Source organism: Triturus cristatus, chromosome 3_1, assembly GCF_964204655.1.
Source record: "Triturus cristatus chromosome 3_1, aTriCri1.1, whole genome shotgun sequence".
NCBI lineage: Eukaryota > Metazoa > Chordata > Amphibia > Caudata > Salamandridae > Triturus > Triturus cristatus.
In genome coordinates, this window is record NC_140583.1 from 915,088,322 (window position 1) to 915,114,306 (window position 25,985).

The 25,985-nt window shown below is 43.3% G+C and overlaps 1 protein-coding gene across 2 annotated transcripts in view; it reads left to right on the forward strand.

Moving 5' to 3' along the window:
* ITGB6 (integrin subunit beta 6) overlaps positions 1 to 23,217 on the forward strand; it is a 549,576-nt gene extending 526,359 nt beyond the window's left edge. For both annotated transcript variants that reach the window (XM_085645463.1, XM_085645462.1), the window contains one exon: positions 14,179 to 23,217. In XM_085645463.1, the coding sequence (XP_085501589.1) occupies positions 14,179 to 14,289 (111 nt within the window). In that variant the 3' untranslated portion in view covers positions 14,290 to 23,217. The remainder of the gene's footprint in view (positions 1 to 14,178) is intronic.
* Positions 23,218 to 25,985: the final 2,768 nt, after the last annotated feature.

Here is a 25,985-nt window from a genome sequence, read left to right on the forward strand (position 1 = left end):
CCTAAGAGATCGGTTGCAGAGGGGTGTAGTTCTCCACTTGTTATGTCGGGGGATGTTTCGGGCGCAGGTACAGGGGTAGTCGTTGTGGTTAGGGAGGACCAGGGACTTGAGGGCGTTGTAGTCCTCTCTAAATCGTATAAATTCAGAGGTCACAGTAGAGAGATTACACTCAATGTTAGTAAGAGTCTGTGTTAGAAGAATAAGGGGGGTTCAGTTGTATGGGTTTGTGGGGATGCAGTGGGTTCGATTTTTGTTTGGGTAGGGCGTCTGAAGTGTGGGGGGGGAGAGAGATCAGGGGAGGCAGACAGAAAGACATTCCTGTTGTTTGGCAGGATGTTAGGCGTGTGGAAAGATGGGTCAGTTGTAGCATCGGTCCAGGCAGAGGTGGGTGATGAATGGGAATGAGGGATGTAGGGATAGGCTACTTCACTTTGAGGGGGGAGGGCCATTTGGAGAGGGAGTTATTGGCAGAGGCTAGGGTACGGTAGGGAATTCGGGTTGTAGGGGCAGGGAGAGGGGAGTAGAGCTGGAGGAAGGGAGAGGGGTAGGCGATTGTTGGTCATGGGAAAGAGGAAGAGTAGGCATGACAGAATGTGCTGATTTGACGTGTAAGGGTGGGAGGGCGAGTTCTAGTGAGGAAAGAGACAAATGAGGTCAGGAGAGAGTTAGTACGTCAAGGTGCTGAAGTGTTTCTCAAAGAGGGCGAGGTGGTGGTCAGAGGCTTGGATGATGATGTGGCCAGTTTTGAAAATGGAAATGTCGATTTCGCCGGGAAAGGCTGTGGATGAGGTGGTGAACAATTTGAAACCATATGGAATGTTAGTTGATTTAGAGATTGTAAGGAGGCGAAGTAAAGTGCTTTTCCATTTGGAAGGGCGTTTGGAGAAGAACATGTAGTTCGATTTAGTGGGAGAGGTGAGACTGGGGTAGGCATCAGCTATTAAAGTTTCTGGGTGGCGAATGAGTAATTTATGTTTGAAAGTTTTCTTGGCATTTTTAGAGAGGTTTGAGGGGTATAAGATGATCCATGAGTTGGGGCCATGTCTGAAGAGTGCAGTGTCCGGAGGGGCGAGGGGGGTGAGGGGGAGGGCCAGGTAAAGACGTAGGATGGAGATTAGGGGGAGTGAGGAAGGGGAGCAATATAGTGAAGAGAAAAAAGAGAGAGGGGGAGTGAGCGACTTGGGGGGCAGAATAGTTAGAGAGATATGGGGAGTCACTGTTGGGTGGGAATGGGTGAAGCCTATCTTTCAACAAGGACGATAGTTGTGAGTAGGGGAGAAGGGGAAAGGAAGGATAGGGGATAAGAGAAGGGATGGGGCAAAAATGTAGTAGGAAATTACTAGGGGGCAGGGGGAGAGAAATTGAGGAGGAAGGAGGGGATAATAAGTCAGTTTGAGAGACAGAGGAGATTAATGGGGTAGCTGAGAGAATTCAGAGGGTGAAGCCTTGAAGGTTGCATTGGAGAGTGGCAAGGGTTGAAGTTGCCTGAGAGTTAAATGAGAATGGTCATTTGGGCAAAAATTATCAGCATTCAGTCCAGCGATTGAAGAAGGAAGGCTCCTGGAGGCTCAGAACAGGACCATAATGGCTGGCTTCCGGAGGGGGGAGAGGTAAGAGGTCTACACGAGGAGGGAGAGTTAGGTTTACAAGCAAAGCAAGGAGATACACAGGATCACAGAATCACAGAATCGTGGGATCCTGCTGCATGTTGCACTTCACATACACTATTCATCTGACTGTCTTGCGGACTGAATAAATCTGTGTGGCATACTGTAATAGTGACTTCTAGTGGCAGCAATATAGACAACCAAATGAATGCAGCCACTAACAAGGCCTTCTTCCCATTGAACCAATTAAATAAATTCTCCTCTAATTCTATTGTGAGCCATGAACCACAGAAAATGGCATCTTGATGAAGCTCAATAATATCACCTGCCACTACTATCCCCCACCAGAACAATAAAAAGTCTAAATTGTGCCGGACAGGTATAGTGCAGGTCCATGGAAAAGGTCTGCCACAACCTCAATGGTCAGAGATCTTTCTCCATGTATGGGCACAGATCAAGTTTAAAATCTTATGCCTCATGCAAGCTTTTGTCTGGCATTGACCCGTCACTAACTCAACCAACCACCAACATTGTGATCTAGGAGTCCAGTGCTTCTCATTGCAAGTCACAAAACACTGGAACAGCATAAACCTCCAAACAAGACCACCAAACCCCTGTTCTTTGGGAAAGCACTCGCAAAAAAAGAAGAGCACCTAAAGCCAATTAATTAATTAACTATTTAATGCTGTTTTTGTTCTGGTGCACCATATTGTATACACCAACAACTGTTTATACCTCATTCTGCATTTCAATTTCAGAAATCCCATGCATAGCAAAACACAGAACTAGTAAAATATTGACTCCTAAAAATCTACCAATCCTAACGCGAGACCCATCCAAACCTACCTGAATAAGTTGTTATAAAAATCACTCATGACAATCATTTGCATTTTTATTATTAACTTATGGCAGCCACTTAGATCCACCCGTTAGGAATTTTACCCAGTGTTCTCTTTGACGTATCTGCTGCCAAGTGATAAAATTTGGATTTTAATATTAGGGTGGTATAGCTTTTCATGCCAATCAGTGATTCCTTCACAACGTTATACAAATAAAAACATTTTCTCTTTAAATTTCAGCTACCATGAATGTGTTTTTGCTCACATATGGGAAAATAATAAGGTATTAATCTGTTGTCACAATTGTGGTTAAAGTTGGATAGTCGTTAAAAATTCTGAAATTTTCTTTTTTTTTTACGAAACATCACTTTATTGACAATTTTGTGGTACAAAGAAAACAAAAAGAGTCAACAGTATTCCATTACATTACGCTGACAAACACTACCATAGACAGTGAGATCAATGGCATACTTCACATATGGTAGTAAGGCGACCAAGGGGTACAGGAAAAGTGGGGGAATGCTAGCGCAGCGTATTCAGAGAAAAAAAAAACAACTTAACCGAGATAAAAAAAAATGACAAAAGCGTGATCTAAACGGAAGCATGTTGTTCTAGACTGAAAAGAACCATCCATCACAATCAAGTGTCCCCAGAGGGCCAAGGAAGTGAGGCTGCAGGCGAGGAGAGGAATGTGGATTGAGCTCCAGGTTGGGTGAGCAGAAAGTGGTAGGGCCTCGTTTCACTGACACCTTGTCCCATATTACCAGGACCGTTTTTGTAGGGATGGCAATATAGGCGCTTGGCGGCCTCACATGTCTGGGGAGCCACGCCAGGTCCCAGAGGGGTTGACGTGCCACGGCTCGATCCATTTGAAACCAATGCATATTGTTTTCTTGTACAATCACTCTGAGACGAAGCGGAGGTGTGTAGCCCAGTAATAATAAAGGAGGGTAGGGCATCCCAGCCCTCACCTATCCCGAGGGAGCGTCAGTACCGTGGTGTTTGATAATAGCGGTGTTTCCCACCCCAAATAAAGGGACAAATGTTACATTGGAGGTGCAAGATCTCATCCTGCGGGATCAGTGTAGGCAAACTTTGAAAGAGGTAGAGTATTTTTGGGAGAATAGACATATTTTTCGCATTTAAACATCTCAGCCATGAAACCTGGAAGGGTTTCCAACGGTGAAGGTCCTCTAAGACAGATTTCCGATATTTTGAACCATTGACCATTGCCTATGTAGCCAAAGTTTGAGTGAACTGGATGCCCAGGTTTTGGATGGAGCGAGGGACCCATTGGAAGGGTGTAAGGGACTGTAGCGCCGGAAGGTCCATGGGAAGGATAGTTAAATTTAGGTCTTGGTACTTAAAAATATTGATCTTGAAGCCTGAGAATTCCTCAAAGGCATAGATTGTCTGCACAAGCACCAGGAGAAATGTCTCTAGCTGAGCAAGAGTCATAAGAAGGTTGTCAGTGAATAAGGCGATCTTATGGGTGCGAACCCCAAAGGGTATCCCTACAATATCCTCCATTTTCCAGATGATGGCTGCCAAGGGCTCTACTGCTAGGACAAACAGAAGGGGCGAAAGGGGGCAGCCCTGTCTGGTGCCCTGCCTTCAGTATATGGTTTGGGATAAGCCTCCATTGACCTGGATTCTCACAGCTGGGGCGGTGTAGGGGGCCATAATCCTGTCAATCATTGCAGGACCCAGACCATATCTTCTGGAGCACTGCCTTTAAGAAGGGCCAGCTAGCCCTGTCAAAATTATTCTCTGCATCAAGCGAGAGGAGGAAAGATGGGATAGCATGACGGTGAGACTATTCCACTAGGTGGACCAAGCGGCGAATATTGTTTGCCCCCTGTCTGTTATGTATAAAGCCAACTTGCCTGCATCTATTTATTTATTATTTATTTGAAAGTTTTATAGAGCGTGAACAAGATCCTAAACGGATATCAGAGCGCTATACAGTCAATACAGTTACTATACAACAAATAGATGTCAAACAAAGCACATATACAAATCATCTTGTAAAAGCAAAGCAGTCAGGAGAAATGCAAAAACTATCCTGTTGTGTTAGACAGCGGGAAGATATAATGTCTAGGTTGCTTAGATGGTCCACTATCAAAATATAGATAGAGGCACGGATGTGATTGGACTCGAGATATCTATAGACCACACTCAAGTGAATTTAGCCATGAGCATCGATTTTACTTCCTTTTTTAAAGAAGCAGTAGAGGCGTTAAGTCTGGTTTCTGGAGGTAAGGCATTCCAGATTCTGGGCGCCATCCCAGAGAAGGTTCGGTTATATGTTTTCTTCTTATGGAACCTTTGTGATTTCAGTAGTAGGTTAGCTGCACTTCTTGAAGATCTGATCCCACCAGAGATCGTCAGTTACTGTGCCAGATAGCTGGGTGCATTGTGATGCATGGCTTTGTGCGTCATACACACAATTTTCAGTTGAATTCTGGCTTCCAGAGGTAGCCAGTTCAAGGATTGTAGATCGGGGAGATGTGGGAACTTCTTTTAGAGCCAGTGATGAGTCTCGCTGCAGCATTGATAGAAGCTCTTAACGGTGCAGTTGATGCTTCGGGTAGGCCACAAAGAGAGATACTACTGTATTCCAGTCTAGGTATAACTAGAGCTTGTACTGCCTGCTTGAAGTCGTTGAATGGTAGGAAAGGTTTAAGTTTCCTTAGTGTGTTTATCTGGAAGTTTGCTCCCTTTGTAGCATTGCTGATGTGTTTTTGCATATTGAGGTTACTGTCAAGAGTAATTACTAGTGATTTCGCTGAGTCCACGATGGTAGGTTGAACTTTGAGTGCCGTAAGATGTTTAATCCAATCTTGCATTATGGGGACTTGGGCGGGTGGAGCTATTAGAAGGAATTCGGTTTTTAGGGCATTCAATTTGAGATGGTTTTCTGCTAGCCAAGTTTGGGTGTTTCTAAGCATTGTATTAAGCAATTTGATGTCTTCTAAGGTGTGGAACTTAAGGTATAGTTGTGTGTCGTCGGCGTACATGTGATATTGTACGTTAGATGCATGTAGAATTTCGGTGAGTGGTTCTATGAAGCGATTAAACAATGTCAGGGATAGTGAAGACCCTTGTGGGGCTCCCAGAGTTACTGGGATGGGTTTGGACAAGGAGATATTGACATTGAATTGTTGTGTCCGATTATGGAGAAATTAGGTAAACCAGTTTAGCACTGCTCCTGACTATCCCATTCTATGTTCCAGGAGGTCTAACAGGTTCTCATGTTTGACGGTATCAAAGGCTGAGGAGAGGTCTAGTAGGATGAGTAAGCAGGATCCATTTTGATCAAGGATTTGTAACGCATCATCAATTATGTGTGTCATGGCCGATTGGTGCTATGACCTGCTCGGAAGCCTGATTGGTGGTTGTTAAGGAGGTCAAAGTGATCAATATGCCTCGTCAGTTGTAGGTGAACACATTTTTCCAATAGTTTGGCCAAGGTAGGAATGTTGGAAATAGGGCGATAGTTGTTTAGGTCCATAGGGTCGGCCTTGGGCTTCTTTAGAATGGGTGACACCTGGCCAACTTTGAGGGTGTCTGGGAAGCAATCTTGTTGAAGTGAGCTGTTTATGATCCTTGTCCAGAGAGGCAGAAGCAGAGGAGTAAGGTCTTTGACAGCATTAGCGGGGAGAGGATCGGTGAAGTGGTTGGCAGGGTTCAGGGCACTGAGTATTTTGCCTATGGTTTCTTCAGAATAGGTGGTTAAGGAAGACCAGGCTGTGTCATTTTTTAGATCAAGCTTTGAAGGGATTTGGTATGAAGCAGTTGGAAATGCTGGGGGGGGCTTTGTATGCGGTCCCGCGTGTAGAGTTAGATCAATTAAGAGGTCCTTTTTGATGGTGTCAGTCTTCTGAGTGAAGAAGACGGAGAATTCTTCACAGTTTGGTTGCGGGCATGATATGTCTTGTGGACGTTGTGGTGCATCCTTGGATTGGGTTTTGATTAATTCAAAAAGTTATTGGGGGCGATTTCTTGCTTGGTCTAGTTGAAGGCTGAAGAAGTCAGCCTTGGTGCGCTTGATCTTTCGATAATATGCATTTCTCTTTGTCCTAAGGATCTTGAGGGGATTGGCGGATGTAACAGATCTCCAGGTGCGTTCAGATGTTCTGAGCGAACGTCTGTCCTCATTAAGTATTCCATTGTACCAGGGCTTAGAGTCTTTTATGGAGACTCTCTTTAATTGAAGAGGTGCGACTTCATTTATTATCGAGGTCATGGCGTAGAGGTAATGATTGGTAAGATCATGTACTTCGGAAGACCCTGCAGGGGGCCGAAGTAGGTTGTAACTGGGGGATGGCAAAAGTTTAAGGTTTGTTTTTTTCCAGGTCTCTTTTCCATATTTTAGGTCTTGTGGATTGCGCCGAGTTAAGTTTCACAATTTCCTTGATGTAGAAGGTAATAATATGATGGTCTGACCAGTCACAAGGTTGGATCGAGTCGATCTGAATGGAATCTCTTTTAGAGATTATTAATCCAGGGTTGAACCTTTATTGTGTGTAGGGCTGTTACAGATTTGGGTTAGATCTAGGTCATCTAGGAAGTTTTTGAGACTATTGACCACTGTGTCATTGTGATCATTCCAATGTAGATTGAAGTCTCCAAGGAATATTTGGGTGTTTTGGCGCCCCGTATTTGTTGATACCATATCCATGAAGTGTTCGGTGAAGGCGAGGTCCTCACCTGGTGGATGATAGATGGTGTGTATAGAACATAAGGTTTTGGCATTGCTGGTGATGTCGAGGCAGAAGTATTCGCAAGAGGATAATACAGGGGATATGGCTCTGTTTACTGAAATATTGCTACGATGTATACAGGCGATACCTCCCCCTGTTTTATCGGTTCTGTCTAATCTAATGATATCGTAGTTTGGGGGTACTAATATATCAATGATTGGTGTGGAGGGATCTTTTAGCCAGGTTTCAGTTAACAATAACAGGTCCGGTTCCTGTGTGAGAATGAGGTCAGCTATGTCAGCTGTGTGTCTAGATGCCGATCTACAGTTTAAGAGGCGTGATGAAGGATGAGGTAGGTTCCTGAGTGAGGGGGACTCTTCTTAGGTTGTTGTCGATAACGCCTCTAGTGATGGGTTTAGTGGTCCTATGAGGGTTGGAGGGGATAGTAGGGATCATCATGGAGGCGGGAGTGAGCTTGTTCATGGGAGCGGGTTCATATGAGTTTAACAGAGAGAGTAAATCGCTCTCCGTAAGCGGATTAGTGCTTCTGATTGGTCGGGTTGAATTATTACAGGAGGGGACTGAATTCCATCTGGGAGGATTGAGTTTTTCAAAGTGACTGTTAGATGGTTCAGAGGCCAGCTAAGTTTGGACTGTCTTGTAGCTCTAGTGAACCATGGATTTCTCGATATCCGATCATTGAGTGCTTGTAGTTCTGCTTTGATTTGATTTAATGAGATCATGATCTCATCAAGTCTGGGATTTGGTACGGATACGAGTTGGGTCAGGGGTTGTGTTATGGGTGTGGATGCCTGCGATGTAGTTTGGTCGGGTTTGTGGTCTGGGGCAGGTGTGGGTGGAGTTGGGAGGGGTGTTACGGGTGTGGGTGGGTGTGTTGTAGATATGGATGAGTGGGCTGTGGGAGCAGATGGTTGGGATGTGGGTGTAGGAAGTGTTCTAGATGTGGATGGGTGGGCTGTGGTGGTGGATGGCTGGGCTGTGGGTGTAGGAAGTGTGCTTGGGTCCAGAGTGTTAATGGAGGGTAACATGTCTTCTGTGTGGTAATGGGGTGTCCTATTGTGTCCTAGCACCTGAAGTGGGGGTGGTGGTCTAGAAAGGTGGATGTGCATGCTAGTAGTGTCGGTGATCAACAAGGTAGAGGTGGCGTGTGTGTTAGTGTTGGAGGGGATGGTGTCCGCCGAAGGGACATCTGTGAATGTAGTTAAGGGGTGTGCATTATCTATTGGAGTTGTGTAGGTGACTGCCGTTGTGTCGGGTAGGTGAAGTATGTGTGTGTCAGGTGGCGTGGTAGTGGTATGTTTGTCCAGTGTGAATAGTGTTCTGTGTAGTGGAGAAACAAGGTTGGTGGGGGGATTTGGTGAAGTGATTTGCCGTGTGTGGGTGTAGGGGGAGGTCCAAGAGGGAGTAACATTTGACTCGGATGCAGGTAATGTTCAGGATAGTAGTGGGGAGTGGTTGTCCGAAGGGATAAGCAAAGGGGTATGTTGTGTACTGGTGAAGGGAATATCCTGAGTGGTCGTTTGGGGTTTAGACACTTGTTCTTTGATAAATGGGAAGATTTTATCCAGGAGGTTTAAACTACGGTCTGTGGATTGCATAAGGATGGTTCCGTTATTGTAGATGGTGATGGTTGCAGTCGCTTGGAAAATCTGTGAGGGGGAGATGTAAATAACTACCATGAGCAGTTTTCCTAGTGGAGGAGATCGTGAATAAGGTTAGGAATGCGTTCACCCCTTTGAGCTCTTCGTTTAGTGTGGAAGATGATATCATTGGTTGTATGTCCGTTGTGTATTGAGAAGTAGGGGTCGGCGATGGGTATTTCCGGGTGAAGTTTTATAAAATTGTGTTTAAATCATTTGGCTGAATTTCTTGAGAGGTTTGGGGGGTAAATGATGGTGTAGGTGTAGTGGTGTGTGCCTGTGAGCTCCATAGTATGAACAGTATATTTGGTGAGATGTTAAGGGGCGTGAGATGTGTGGTGTGGTGGGCTGGCTTAATGGGGTTGATGGGAATGTGGGGGGAGGTGTCAACTGTAGTGGTGGAAGGGTTATAGTATGAGTGGGGAAGAGGGATTGGTTCTAGAGTCCGAGTGATTGTATTATTGGCGTCTCGTGCGGGTAGGATGAGGGGCAGGTTAGGTAGAAGGAGATATAAAAAGAAATTCTGACCTGTACTAGATGGGTATGATGAACGGTGGATGTAAGTTTAGTATTGTATCCTTGTGGTGGAGCCTTTCCAATATGGCCGCCTCCTTTGGGTAGAACCTCTTAGACAGCTGTGCAGTCATATGTCAATGCCAGTGACCCTGGGTGTCCTGGTGAAGTCTTGTTTCCCTTTCCAATCACATTTCCATTCCTCATTTCGTTTTAGTCCTATTTCAGTTGTTATGTATTATGTTGACCCAGAGTGATCCAATGGTAGGGGGTGGGTCTCTTATCCTTGTTGTTGTTGTAGTGGTTAGCCATGATGCTAATCCATGCCCCAAAAAACTTTGTCAGCCATTTTAGCGCGAAGCTAGCGATAAAACTTAGGATAAAAATACCCTAAGCAAAAGAGCAAGTGGTATTGAGGCATCCCCGATGTTGTTGTTGCCCTCAATGTTTATCCTATGTAGTTGAGCCACGATAAGACCATCCTTTTTGAGATCCCGGGCTCCGCAGTCATGAATCATGTATCACCGTGTGACAGATCGGCAGCAGCGTGTCTATTGTGTTCAGTGTGTGCTCTCGGCGCTACCATGCACCGATCAAGGGGGGGGCGGGGCCGAGCAGCAGTCTCCTCCGCTGAACCAGGAAGAGTGTCGCCCGGTCGGCCCCGATCTCGCCCTCACAGCTTCACAGCCTGTCCCCCAGCGGAGCGTGATGTTTGCAATCTCTCACGGCGATCCCGCCACTCCGACTGCAAAGAGGAGAGGAGACCGCCGCGCACCGGCTCACGATGCGAACCTGCTGTGAGCCTCGGAGGGACCTGCCCTTGCGGCCCCTCCGGTTGTCAGCAGTCCAGTACGGTGGACGCAGAGGTCCGCTCCAGCCTCGTTGAAGACAGCCCGCCACCTCATCTGAACAGTCCGATGTCTAGCGCCAGAGTCCGATCGGACCGGTGTCCGTGACGACAACCACGAAGATGGCGGTTAGTCGTCCCTTCCAGTGGACATGTCCAGGTGAGCGACATATTCTGGTGTATGTTCATCCCGGAGTAATTTCAAATACTGTATTATTAGATCCTGGTACGCTTGTTGTATAAAAGTTGTCTATAAGACCAAGGAGATAGAGCTCCAGTCTATTAGCTAAGATCTTAGTGTACAGTTTTGCTTCAGTATTTAAAAGTGCAATGGGGCGATCAGAGGCACAAAGGGACGGGGTCTTTGCCTGGTTTTGGGATCAGCCAGGTTTCAGCTGCAGCAATGATGGGGATGAGCTTGAGGTTGCGGTGAAGGTACAGGATAGGGCCAGCAGATGCTATTGCGATTGCAGAAGGAATTTACGATAGAAGGCCACTGGCAGACCATCAGGCCCTGGGGTTTTACCAAGGCGGAGGCTCTTCAGGGCATGCTGAAGCTCCTCCATGGAGATAGGGGCTTCAAGCAACCCCTGCTGTCCTCGTAGATGCATAAGCCCAGTGACGAATGAGGTATACAGGGTGCCCTCCTGCATGGGGACTCCGCGCTCTGCGAGTATATGGTATGCCTACGGGTGGACGCCGGGTGGTGGGCTTCTAAGGATTATCCTGCAAGGTTGCTGGGGGGGCAACGCTTTACCCCATATACTGCGGACTCATAAATGGGATGTTTATGCGATGGGAGTTGTATATTGACATGCCCAGGCAAGGGATAGTTGTTGATTGTACTGCTTTTTGAGTGTTTAAATGCAAATAAAAATATTTACCAAAAAAAAATGAGGTATACAGGGTGCGCCATGCGAGGGGTGTCACATGAGTATATTAAAGCTGACAAAAAGGTCACTTTGGATATACTGTAGACTTGTAAACCAGGATATTTGTATGTGTAAATTAAATCCCTGCACTTGTCTTTGTGATTTAGACCCATTGAGTTTCTCAGTCTCATATGCCACTCATCTATCAATGGTGGATTTGCATCTTTCCAATGACTTAAAACTGACACTCTTGAAATAGATTGTACTCTGGACTATCGAATACAGGAATATTGTGATACCTTAATATCATAGTCAAAATATTGAGGACCACAATATCGAAAGTTATGTGCTTGTAAAGAAGTGTAGATTTACTATTCTTCACTCCACATCTACGTACTGTGAAGCTATAAATATTTATAATCAAGGTACATATATGTGAAGTTAGGTACAGAAAATGTGTATATACTTAACTTTCAGTTGTTTTGTCTGGATATTAATGTGTCACGATATTCCCTTCTTGGTATTCCGGAACTACACCCTGGAAATCAACAGTATCAAGAACACAAAATTACTTTTACTCCTTTGCCTTATTGAGTATGCAAAAGTATTACCTACAATAGTCAAGTTAGAAGGAGCCTCTATGAATATCTGTAAAATTGACCTTATTTTATGAAATATCAGCATCAAATAAATTAAAAACTTGTCATAAGTCACAGATTGGACCAATCAGTTACATTACTGTCCTATTTTGGGCAACGAGGCGCGCTCCTTTTGGGGGTATAATTTCATATAAACAATTGAGACATGTTAAAAAACGGTATTAATTTGAGTTTTTCAGCTCTCAGAAGCTTGTGTATTCGCATACATCAATTGTTCCTACTTAAAAGGACTCTCCTCTATTTTCCGATATTTCTTTAATTTCAATAAACCTCTGTATACAGAGGGGTTGAATTCGCTACTATAAAAAATAGTATAAAAATATAGATACCAACTACTTTGTTGTACATAATAGTCGCCAGATCTCCAGAGTTTAATTAGTTTCATATTCTTCCTGTGAACTCTTAAACGTAAACATGGTGAAAATGGGTTGCAAGTTACTGTACCTCTGGTGCAATTGGCCAAAGCGATAATATACCCCCTTGAAAATCTTTGGCGACCAAGATGAAGATGTGGCACTACTGAAGGTACCTTTACAAAAGGCACACACACATGAATAGCTCTAGGCTGCTTTGAACTCTACCACTGTCAATGTCTTAAAAACGTGCAGCTTCCAGTAGTGGACCGTGCAGGTAAGAGCGGTGAGCCGGGTTGAAGGGGGGTAATTTGACTCACGACCGGGAGGGAAAATTAAATAAATAACAATTTTTCCCTCGTCGTTCTCTGTCGAAACTCCCCCCACCACCACCACCCGGCCTCACCACTCTTACCTTCACGGGCCGCGACTGGCAGCTTCTGGAGCCCGTGGTGCCCTTCCTCCCAGGCACCTGGGTATTGTACTATGATTATTCTGCAGAATTCAAATTCAAGGCTAAGTTCGTCTGAAGACCTTAAATGGAACCAAGCTTCATAATGTCAGGAGATCACTATAGTGAAAATTGAATAGTACTGTTTAAGAAAGGTGATTGCTTGATTAAAAGATAATGAGCATGTTACTGTTAAATGAAGATGGTAAAACATAATGAAAGATGCAATGACCTAATCTTTGGCAATGTTGCGAGGCCTTTAAAAAGAGAGCTGTATTCTTGGCAGACATATTTGAAAAATGTGTGTTGCTTTGTTCGAGTTCTACCCCAACCTGTGTTTGTCGACGCACAATATAGCATTATCGATAGCAGCCTGGAGCAATACCAGCCATTAAAGGCTTTCTCATTTAAGGCACACAACGAGGGAGAGGAGTATAAATGAACAGTATAGACCGAGGCAGACGGGCTATAATGTAATTAGAGCATTACACCCTCTAGGGAAAGTATGATCTACATTAAACAGGGGGAAACCGAAAGACAAGCATTGAAATGTTGGAGCAGAAGGTCTCTACCACTCATTATTGGCTCTGCCACTTAATTGCTATCAAAGGAGCTCCTAGCATTCCAATTGTTACCACCATTGCCCGTAACTGTGTTAAATAATGGCTGTTTATTGCCCTCCCTGAAAATATGGGCCTGCGCCATAGGCAAGAGCGTATTAATAGTCAATATTGCTCTGCAGGTAATTGGCAATAAAGCTATTAGCTGTCTGCCACCCAAAAAGAAAGACAGTGGGTGCTAGAGCTGTGACTCACCAGGAGCTCTGGAAAAATGGCTGGACAGCCCTCCGTTGTCCTTCTGCGTATCTCTCTCCAGAAGGAGCTCTATGGCGCACCTCTGCCGCTCGTCTCCACATGTGTGCGGTTTCTCACCGTGCCTTGATAAGGGAAATGCCTAGACGTCCAGAGAAAAAATATTAACAAACTGCCATGTTTGTTTTATTTTTTCCGTCTGCTCTGTGGCAGTTGGGCTCACATTCTGTCCGCTGGGCACAAGGGCGGGAGCCACATGCTGTGGTGTGATCGAGGTCATTCGATGTGGCGAGGCTCCCAGTGAAGAAACACAAGGTGATGGGGCCTCCCCTGCAGAATGCAAAAAAGGCCCATTAGTTTTCCATATGTCACAGATAATTATTGACCTTGGGCTGAATGGGGCACCCTAAAGGGATATGGGGCCGCTGGAAGGTTGGGGCCACCCCTGCATCGCAGGAGCTGCAGGGACTTGGTTTGTGCCCCTGGTAGCGCCAGTTTCCACTGCACTCCCAATGCTTGGATACAACCAAGCAGAGGGATGGGCTATGGGGGCTTCTGGCAATATTCATTAGCCTATCCCTACAGAGCACACTGGTGGGACTGGGAGCTGGCTGTCTTGAGATACAGGAAGCAGGCAATTCTAGTAGTTATAGCCCATAAAGAGAGAGTTCTTATTGCTTGTATATCTCCCAATGTTCCAGTGTGAGTGCTAATGTTTGTTGCTCCATCACATCAATCACTTTTCCAACACAAACTTCAAATATAATGTAATTTTATTTAAATGAACACATTACCCTCGCTCATGTTGATTTGATCCTATCCGGTTTCTTTGTTGACATATTTTTTCTGTTTACACAGGGAACAAATCCGCTGTATCGGGGCTCTACCACAACATTCAAAAATGTCACCTACAGAAGACACGACCAAAAGATTGATATAAAGGACTCGACGAATCATGCTGGCACTTGAGAAGAAGTGAAAGGACACTATTTAAATCAGCCGCCGTTGGTTGGACACTTTTAAGTAACTGGAAGTTTTTTCGAGACTACACTGGGATTCAGCAAATTCTATTTTATGTGTACATTTTTTCTGGGTGTGAACAAGCGAAAGAAAAGCAGAATAGGAGATTCTACTTCACCGGCAACTCACAGATTAACAGTGCATGAGTTTCTAAGGAGTATGAAACAGAATTATCTGTTAGGACACCTTTCCAGCTCACATGGCTCACGGTACATGTTTCTGACATTGGCCTCTGTATGATGACACGTTTTGACATTTCATTATTAGCATGTTTCGACTGTGGCAATTGGTGAGACGCATGGGAAATAAGTCTGGGTGTTAAATTTAATCGGCACCCATGCACAGAAAAAGCTGAATTTTGCAGCAGCAAGTGAAAAGCTGCCACTGAACAAAATTCATGAAGACTGATAAACAAGTGCACAGGCACATCAAAGTTTTGCTCAAGTTGAGCAGTAGTTAATGCAGTTTTTGTAAATGGCTAGGTGCGCCATGCAAATATAAGCCTGTACTTGGTTAAAAGTAGCATATATGCTCAGTTTCTCAGACATATCCACCCAAATGCATCTATTTATTGCCAGTGTGCAACTGATTTGCCCACATGACCTCCCAATCTCACCATGGAAAGTCTATCAGAAAGCTTGGTCACATGGCAGAGAGTAATGTGTAGCAGGCCAAAGGAGAAGGAGGTGACAGAGATTTTGCAAACCTCAATGTTCTACGTGAATTTTTTCTACACATTTAGGACTGCCAGCACGCAATGATACCACCAGCGGTTAGTCAAACCAAGACCCTTTTCACACCGTGTTCATGCTGTCACAGGCCTTGGTGTCTTTTGCACTTTCTTTTAACAAGTACTTCCAGTGCATCACCTTCACAACAGAGGGAATTTCACAGTCCAAGCAACGGTAATGTCTGCATTGGGCCTTGCATCCAATGCACTAGCGCGTTTGTTGACTCATGAGGTGCCGTGTTGTTTCTGCCATGCATATCTTTTGCAGTTTGTTTGGAGGCTTGGGAGGAGGAACTGTAGAACTCAGAGCACCATTGAAAATAACATACTAGTCATAACCACAAGGTGAGGCACTCAATGCTAAAAAATATCAGACAGGGCAAAATGGCGACAGAGTCACGTGTGTAACTGCAACCTATCCAGTAGCACACACAGCTACACTGCTCGATATATGAAAGTACCTGCCTGTTAGGCAAGTAGATGAGTACAGCTACAATAGCACAGCTATAATTTGAGGATGGAGGAAATCTAATCCCCTCACCTGAAAGTAGGGTTCGTTTCCCAACCGAACTTCAGTCAGCTTTTAATCCTTTTGAACTTGATAAAGATAAAATAAGTGACACTTTCATTCAGTAATAATTACTGTGCCTATCTGAAGTGCTTAGACACCTATACCAAGGTATGAAGCGCTTTATAAAGCATGGTGGAAACGTATTTTGCAATAGGCTCAATGGTGAGCATGGCCATGATTGTTGACTCATATTTCGCAGTCCGCAACTAGCTCACATTGAAAATCTACCTGGAAGACATCAGTACGCAGAATACAAGCGAATAGTCATCCGCGACTTGACTCAATAAGGTGTGAGTTGTTGCAAAGGCTACCTATGGTGCTCCTAAATATTTAATGTATGTTAGATCATGCACACCACACTCCGTAAGTGCATATACGATGCTCCAACACTGGATCCTCATTCACAACATGGTGCTCCACAAGCTGAGAAAGCATCTCTCTACCGATGACACTCGTGATAACCAAATACCACATCGCCTAGTGAGCTGTTCTGTCAAACCATTACGGAAAAAAATGTCCACCTTCACAAATACCCCTTTAGTTATTTATTAGTCTTTTATTAGTATTTATTTGGAGGATTTCTAAAGCACTGCTCATTGGTTTTTTGTTGCTTCTGAACACTGTAGGCGTTACAGAGTATGCGTGGTGGAAACTAGTAGCAGAATAACAGACCAGTCAGTAATGGTGGGCCAGATTATATATTCTATAAAACAGTTGCAAGTAAGTTCCTTTGAAGGCCACCTGGAAGAATTATTTTTTCAGCCACTTCCTATGGGTTCTCCAGTATGAGACCCTAACCCCCAAAATTCTGCCTCCATATTGGACACAGGTCTGGAAAATCAGTGATGGTAGACCAGCACTAAATAAGGCGAGCCGACCACCACAATCTGGTGGTCCTGTGGAGGATGTACTGCTAGGACAGGGGTTACTGTCTGGGTAACTAGCTAAGGCTCCACCAATAGTAATCCATTCATTCCCCACCTCTATTGAGAAAACTATTTAGAATGGTTGCTGATGCACGCTAACATATAATATTATATGGTACTATGTAGGTGCTTCCAAGAAACATTCCCACTGTGCTGTGTGTGCATTACACTTCACCCAGATTGAGCCTCTGGAAAAGACCTATGTCTAAAGCGCCAGATGATTCAGAAATGGGTCTCCAAAATTGCAGATTTAGCATGGTATCACTGATGTTCAGTCCTTGCAGGAATAGGTCAATGTCCCTGAATAGGAAACCTACTTTGCTCTTAGTCAGTGAGCTTTGCGAGTATGGCAAACGTTTGTGGTGAGTGAAGCAAATTACTGAGTGTGGTAACGAGGTGGTGTTGGTTGCAGATGCTGCTGATCATGCTTGTTCTTGGTATATTTAGTTTGCTGGTGACGAGAGAGTGGTGCCCAGCACCTCAGATGTTTATAAATCAATTGCGGTGGCTCATCTTCTGGCTGCAAAGAAATGGTTACTGTGAAGAGGAACCTGCAATCTGAGAAGATATCGTTGTATGATAGGTGTTAAGGTCATGACGTAACGTTCCATGTATCAATTGTGTTGTTGATTCCAATCTATGTCTGACAACCAAAGGTTGTGAGAACACAATAACTTTTTGTTTGGGGATTTGATGCACATGGTGAGAGGTCAGACTGCCTGGCTGTGATTGTGAGTCAGAGGGGGGGTACCCCTGTCCTTCTTGAAATGGTAAGCATTTGCAGCTGTATTTGCAGCCAAGGGAAAGTCCCAGGTGTACCCCATTCTCATTCCCTTATTCTTGCGTTTTAGCTTTTATGACCAGGTAACTGCAGGACCGGTTGGTCATGTATCTTGACACTTTTTGTGCCCTTGACACTTGTACTTCTTTACAAGGGTATGTTACAAAGTCTAGTCTTTGTGTAGACAATGCAATGGCATCAATCTAGTGTATCTGTGCAGATATTATACAGTTTCATAATGCACATGAATACAGTGCCACTTTCTATCCTGAAGACATGAATGACATAGCAGCTGCTATGGAGGCCTGCCTCCCATGAAAAAGGAGCCTCAAACATCATTCCCACTTCATTGGGACACTGGATCACTAAACTCGTTTTTAAATAGATTTTTTGGTGCTCTGATGAGAATGTGCAGGTATGTGATAATCTTAAATATTTTAAGAAAATGTAAGTAGTTAGTGGGATGGGATTTCTCTCTCATAGTGTTCCTAGTATGCACGGTCTTCCATGTGACTTTGTAGAAAATATTGGGGCTGATTGATATGTAAACATATGGGAAGTAGTAGAAAGGAGTACTCATTTATGTACTTTTTACACATCTTTGTGAATGAGCACCCTAATATCTAGCTCCCTGTTACTGAAAGAGCGAAGAGGGCCCAGCCCATACTATTTGTACTAATTGAATGTGAATTTTCCCAGAATATTGCAGTTGTAGTTCCATTATAAATGTTATGTGATCAATTCACAAAGACATGCACAGATATATAAAAGAGCTCTACTTTACATACCGTAAAATGCCTTTGTGAATAGGCCCCATATGGTGCATGTACTATATATTTCTGTGAGGTGAACACTGGCATTGATTATGTGATTACATGTCAGGTTGCATGTGCTGTGAGCATATTAAAAGGTGCTCCTGTCTGGATGGTCATGGCAACCTCATAAGTATGGAGTCTTCTTGTTTCTTGTGAACAGCTGAAATTAGACATACATCCTACACTGGTGTATCAATTGTCAGTTAAGCACTCAGGATCCCTAGAGAGAAGAAATGAGGTGCCATGCTGAGAACAATGCCCTAAAATTCAATGATGGCCAGTAAGCGATACGCAGGTCTGGTGTGCAATAGCCACAGCTTTTAGCCCCTGTATAGAGATGTTCACCTCAGTTATGAACCAGATAAGAATGGTTCAAAAAGACAAAGAATTCAAAATGCAAAATTTATATTCTCGTTGGCAAGTTGCGCTTGAGTCTCTCACGTCTCTATTGGGAGCACTTGATTTTACCCAGGAGATGCTACCTCGTCACTTCTGTTTTTGGTGTGTGCTTGGCTATGTCACTGCCAGGCAAATAAACTATCACCTTTTAGAAATTGACTCTGCAGGTGCATAGAATTGTATGTCTAATATAATTTACTGATGAATAAAACCCCTCTGAAAAGTCTATTTGAGAAACATAAGCCACAAACGACACACATCACTTATTACATGTTGGTCAAATTCTGGTGATCCAGTTCAGGCATGAACAACCCTGCTCATCACACTGCTAAAAATTCTACATTCATCCAAACATTTTGGCAGACTTTAGATCTTTCTATCTATGTGTTCAGTTCATTGGGAAACATAATTTTATGTTAATCTACATTAGATATTTAAGGAAACAAGTGGAAATACAAATACAATATCCCAAATAACTATTGGGTAATGTAATTCAGAGTTTTAAGTGCATTTATTTATTGGCCATCAAGCCTGGTTGTTATCCATGGAGTGGGTAGCAGGATTTTTCAGATACTCACTGCAGCCAACGAGAAACCTTTACTTACCACATCACAAAATGTAAATAAAGGTATCAGGCAATTGAGGCAATGTTTTATGTAACTTCTCACAGTTGTATGTACAGCACACTGATATCCTCAGGCAAAGGGCAATTTATAAGAATGGGTAAATAAATAAATGAAATAAAATTGGAGGGACGTGGGAAAGAAAACATTTTAAAGTCTACCCACAGGATATGGTCTATGAAATGTATATATTTTACACTTACACATTTACTGTAGTTGAAAGAAAAAAGAAGGCAGACAGAGTTGATTTTTTATACAATTTTAAGAAGGAAATTCAAATCACTTCTTTGTTTGAAAATTAGCCAACCCTTTCTCAAAGAAAGAGTACACTGTTTCCTTTCTGACTCCATTATAATTGTTACTATAACAGTGGTAGTACCAGTGCAAAGTAACATTGTAGGCAACTTTGTAGTATCCATTGGCTTCTCTAAAGCTACAAGGACTGCGTCTGCCCAGAATCCAATACATACTGTAACTGTTCTCACTGTAAAATATCATGTTACACTACAGTAAGTATGCCTTTGTTTTTCCAGGCTTTATGAGAGGCCTTATTTTCGCTCAATTGTTCTGCCTCAAAGCAATTTTATCATTAATTTTGCTATTAAAATTTTTGTATGGTACAGAGAAGTCACTTTCACTCTGACTTTTTTTGTGTAACCAAAAAATGAAAGTGGTAGTGATTTTCTTCAGATCTGAGGCCTTTAATTTCTATAATTAATTTGTTTGTCCATCTTTGAACGTTTCTCATGTAAATGATATACCCTTTTCGTTACGGCCCTCTACATAACCTACATTTTTAAATTTGACCTGTCTGAGAGCCTTCTGCAGTCAAAATATAGATTTGCCATAGACAAGCCATCTTTTTATTGAACTAACTTTTAGAATGAGACAGCTGTTCCTTTTAAAGAGTTAGTATCAAATTTAGAAGTTGTGTCTAGCTAGCTGTTCGTAATCATGTTACAATTATTTTATGGACTTGTATAGAAAGCTGTAAAACTATTTTCACCTGTCTCGTGTTTGATAGGGATTAAAGTGCATAGCCATGGGCATATTCACTATGAAATGAGTTTTCCAATTCTCTAAGGATGTGCAGTTTATTTGGCACTTTATAATAACTATCTGTCCAAGACTTGTAATCAGCAGCGATTCAACCACTGCTCTGTGCATTAATTTCTATAGCAGTAACTAGCGTATTAAAAATCATTTGACAAGTGACTGGCCTTCTGGAATTCCCAATGTATGTCACAACATTTACAATCTGTGTCATTAAATGCTACTTTCATAAATCTGCGATTCAATCAAAGCTCAGTTTACTGGCATATTTGATCTTCAATTCTAATTCCATGTACTATGAATAGTAACATTTAATGGTAATATGTAAATATCTCTGCAAAACCCTACCACGTCATTTTCAGCTTATAGTGAAGACCAACGTTTACATTTAGCCTCACAACTAAGGCAAGAATTTTACTTTGGCATTAGCTACTGTGTTAAAATACATCATGGTGCATTTTACGTTGCTTCATTTTTTAATTCACGGAAGAAGGGCTGTTACAAAAATCACAACTAGCTTTATGCAGCATACACTCAGAAAATGATGACCTCATCAATAAGTCATCAGGAATGCATTAAACAGCCTCAGATTTTGTCAACAAAATTCCCTAAATCTTCCCTACAGACATCAAAACTTATTTATATCTTTATGCTTGTAGTTCAGTTTTTTCATAAACTTAACATATCATTTGTAACAACAATTTGACACACTGGCCTCCTCCAGTCTGTAAACCCTAGCTGTGGCAAATCTAGTCAAGGACCCAAGGAAATTTCATTTCCTGCAACATTTATCAAGGGCGGAGTACTGCTGGCCATTCAATGCAGTGACCCTAATGTCTGGCAGTAGCACACAATTCAATGCAGCACTTACATTAAGGAAAAATCTCTTCCAGCATCTCTTTAGCTTTTGCAATGACCATTGCATATGCAACAAGTTTGAATTTTCTCCCCTAGAGCTCACACCATTTTATGTAACACTAGAAGTGATTTCTGAAGTCTCTGAAAATTTCAGTAGAACTGATTGAGCTTGAATTCTCTGAAGAATTCCCCCTAAATGGAATTTTCCCCTAAACGGATGCATATCCCAAAAAGGATTTTGCTAGACCTCTTGGGCTAGCATTACTCGTGTACAATTCAGCCATTTTTCACAGAGTACGCATTAGAATGGCAGTGAGGGTCATTTAACGTGCAACAACCAATGTAGACAAAGCAACAGGACACTTTTAATCAGCAAAAATTACCACAGATGTGGGAGTATTTATGTAAATTGAAATTTGTAAATTGATACTTGTATAGCGCACTACTCACCTGCAAGGGTCTCAAGGCACTTGTACAAATACCGCTGTGGAAACCATCCTGGCTTTCCCTGTGAGGCATCCACTCCTGGGCACCCCCAAGGTGGAGGCCAGGCATCCTTAGCGTTGTGGAGATTAAGCAAGCTATTGCCCAGATATGCACTCCATGATTGGAATAGGCACAGAGGAGAGAATTATCATGTCCGTGGAATTTTGGAGCCCAAGACCCGCCAAGGCGGGGAATTGAACCCTGGTCCCAGGTTAGATCTCTGTATCAGGGTCTGCCGCTCTAATCATTGAGCCACACTTCTCCACTTTATGAAAGCCACTCAGTGGTTCTAAATGTTACATTCTCTCTGTTACACACATAGACACACACCCAAATGACCTCCTATTTAAGGTTTTAAAAAAACAACTTGCAGACAAGGGGAGAGGCATTAAAATTGAAAACAATCATGTTAAGGATTGCTAACCTCATCTCCCTCACCATGTTTCTGTTGATTTCCATTCCTATGGTTAATCATTTCCTTTTTTATAGCACTATCCCTTATCCAGTATTTATATTACTCCGACTGCTTCAGAGTCTGTGGATACACCTATGAATAAGCTGTGCCTAAACCTTGCTCTGCCTCAGAACAAAGATCTGCTTAATTACATGACTTAACTAAGAATTTGGAATCCATTCTCCGCAAATGGAGTTTGAGTATTTTCTGAACAGTCCTAGTTCAACCCTGGAGCATCACAAACTTGCCAATGAAAGAAAACAATAGCAACATACTTCAGTGACCACACAAATTGATACTTTAGAAGTGTTTTCAATGCTTAGGGTTTAGAATAGCATACTGTCTCAGAGGACATGTATTCTTGTTGATACAGAGTAAGTTTTTGAGATTCAACTCCAATAAGAATTGTGACTAACAGGAATTTGAATTCAAAATTATATTAGAACGTGTACCCCCAACTACTCCATTGTCAATGTTATAAAGTCAAAAATATCTGAGTAGAGGTATGGTGTCACTCTGTTGGAAGAAAATATATTGTAGAACATTGACTAAATGATATCTACAGAGGAAAATCAAAAACATATACTTTGTGGTAAAATATCTGAAAAGGTAATCCTTTAGTATACAGGTTAGTTAGGTAGATTCTATAACTGAACATATTCTATGATTCGATGCACTTTCTGTTAAGAACACTTAGACATAGTACTAGAACTCAAGCAGGTTTAACATTTTTGTCTCTAACACTAGCTATCTGTGTGAGTGTACTTGTTTGTGTGGATGTGTTTTTTCAAAGATGTAATATAAAACAAATAGAGATTTTATAGGTTTCATTCATGTCATGGTTGCTATGATGGTTGTGTAGTGATGTGAGACCTTTTAATTGTGGTCAGCTAGTTTAGTTTCCACTTTGTGGAAAAGGGTTCACCTTGGCCTCAGACGAAGATCTCAAGGCACACCTCGGTACTTCATGAAAATTTAACAAGACTAGGCAGGTTAATATTATTTGATATAGACCAGAAATTTTAACAAATGTTTTCTAAACATTAAAAGCCAATAACGCTGGAAAGGAACACTTGCTATTGTGAATTGTTGTAGGTTTGGACATCAGGCTGGACCTTGAACTGTGTAAAGCTTTTTGTAAAAATGTTTTAGTCATTAAAGAACTGAATTATTTAACAAAACATTTGTCAAGAAGTTCTTTTGAATATGTATATTCTTACAAACATGGGGCTGAATCACAAAATATCTTTGATTTGGACTGTTCATAGCCTTGGTGATAAGTTAAGGATATGCTTGGTGTCAACACCTTTTATTACTCATTATGAAAGCAGGTTTCTAAAGGTGCTAATGTATGAGAAGAATGTTGGTGCTTATTTGCTGTGTCGCATTTTATTATGGTGGTAATGTGCTGCATTGTGTTTTGTGATCTATTGTACTGTGGTTATTGTGTTGAATTCTCTTTTTTTACTTTTTTGTGTGTCCTTTTATATTTTAATTGTGTTTTATGTTGTTTTGTACAGGTTATTGAGTAATATTCTATTCACTTCTGTTTATTTAATACATGTTAACAAATGCCACTACATATCCAGCTAAAAGTATGACTTGCCTTCAAATTTTCCATGACAAGCAAACATTGATCACTGTCCAAGGTAATCAAAAAGCAATGCTGAAGCGCTTCAACTTTTTAAAACACTAGTCAGTCCAGGATTGTGAGCGAGATAAGAGGCAGGATCACAAAACATTTTTGACTTGCGCTAGTTCATGTCCTTGATGGTAAGTTAAGGTGGTGCTTGATCTAAATACCTTTTACAACAGGATTATGGCAACAGGATTCTGAGATGGGACTATGTGGTAAGAATATTTATGCATACGTGTTGTGGTTGAGATGTATTGTTTTTTATGTTGCCCTGTTTTGTGCTGCATACTGCAGTGTGATTTTGTTGCATTGTACTGCAGCAGGTTTGCTGCATTTTGTTTTGGCTGTTTGGTTGTGGTGTGCCATGGTATGTTTCAATTGTGTTGTTTTTTTTTTTTTTTGTTTTTTTTTTGGAAACCTTTATTACAGCGTTCAAGAGATATACAAGTATGGGCCTACAACCTTCAGGCCGGCCGCTAGTAGACAGTGAGACCATGAAACATATTCATAAACACAAGCAGCAAGCAGTAAAAAATCCCACAGATCAAAAATATAATTTGCGGCCACATTGCCCAAACATCCCAAATGGCGGTTTCATTTTAAATGAAAAACAAGAAACAAACCCACAAGGCGGCAAAAATCTAGGCAACAGTATGTGCTCCCCTCGGGAGGGCTCTACCAACCTACAAGAATAAGAGGGGAGGAAGGGCAGGGGCAGAAACAAAGTGGTTACGGTAACACAGAATCAAGAGAATGTGCAGACTAGGGAGACAGGGCCGCCGCCAAGTCGGGAGTCAGTGGCGGGGTACAGATCCCGCCGCGGTAGGAGTTCCAGGGGCCCCACACCTTTACCCATTTCCCAGGCTTACCTCTCGCCACATACACAACCTTTTCTCGGAACATACACCAATCCATATTTTCCTTCCATACCGAAATCGTGGGTGACCTCTGGGAGCCCCACAATTGTGCAATGTCACGCTTGGCCACCATATATCCCAATGTCACCCACCACGTTTGCGTTACCGTATAATCAGTCGGCTCCCACACATTCAGCAGACACCTCCTAGCCTCGGGGAGCAGCGCAACATGCGTGACCGCTTGCAACACCTCATGCACACCACGCCAGAATCGAGTCACCTCCGGACATTCCCACAAAATGTGGAGGAAGGTCCCTAACATGCCACACCCACGCTTACACATCCCATCCACCGCGTATCCCATACGCATCAGGCCCGGTCCCGTAACGTAAACCCTGTGGAGTATTTTGAGCTGGACGAAACGAAGGCGGGCCGGTATGGCCACCTCTTTCGGGGAGGCCACCGCAGATACCCAATCCTCGTCGTCCAGCTCCAATCCATCAGCGACCCATGCCTCACGGAGGGCGGCCAGCAGTCCCGAGCGATCGTTGATGAGCTTTTTATAGATCAATGAGATAGTGCCATCCGGTACATGCCCATCTAGCACTCTATCTTCCAAAGGGGAGCACTCCGGGATGGACGCGTCCTCCGGGAACACGGAAGACAACGCGTGGCGAAACTGTACATACCGAAAGTACTCCCTGTCATGCAACTGGTATTCCGCTTTCAGCACATCAAACGTTTTAAATCCCCCCTTCGTCCAAAGATCGCCCACCCTGCTAATGCCAATCGTGTCCCACTTCTCGAAGCCTTTCGTCGTCCACAAACAACCCAGTCGTTCAGAGGCATACAGTGGCGTCGCCCGGGTCAACCGATCTTTCCACCCCATCGCCGAGTTTGCCGCATGCCACACCCGTACCGCGACCCGTGTCGGACCAGTCAAACGTGCATCGAGCGATCTAGAGTAGAGCGCACGATTGTAGTCGCCACCCGGCAACAACAATTTGTCCATTTCAAAAGCCGGATTAAGGGTGGGCCCATAAAGCCCGTGGTTTATCGCAGCCAGCTGGGAGGCCCAGTAATAACGTTTGATGTCGGGGAGGGCGACCCCCCCATCGTACCACGGGAGCGTCAGCTTCGCGAGGGCGATCCGCGGCCTCCCATCCCAAAACAGTTGGCGTTGCAGACCCTCCACCTCCCGAAAGTAACTAGCCGGAACGACATCCATCGTGTTTTGCAAGGCATATAAAAACCGTGGCAACGACATCATCTTAAACAGCACCGCCCGGCCGTGCGGCGAGAGCGGCAAGCGCCTCCAACGCGCCACATCCGCCTTCAAACGTTGGAGGGGGGGAGTAGGTTCTGTGTGTATCGGGCCGCAGAGTCCAGGGTAATAAAAATACCCAGATACTTAAATCCCTGTTGAGCAACCTGGATAGGACAGCCCCGCGGGAGG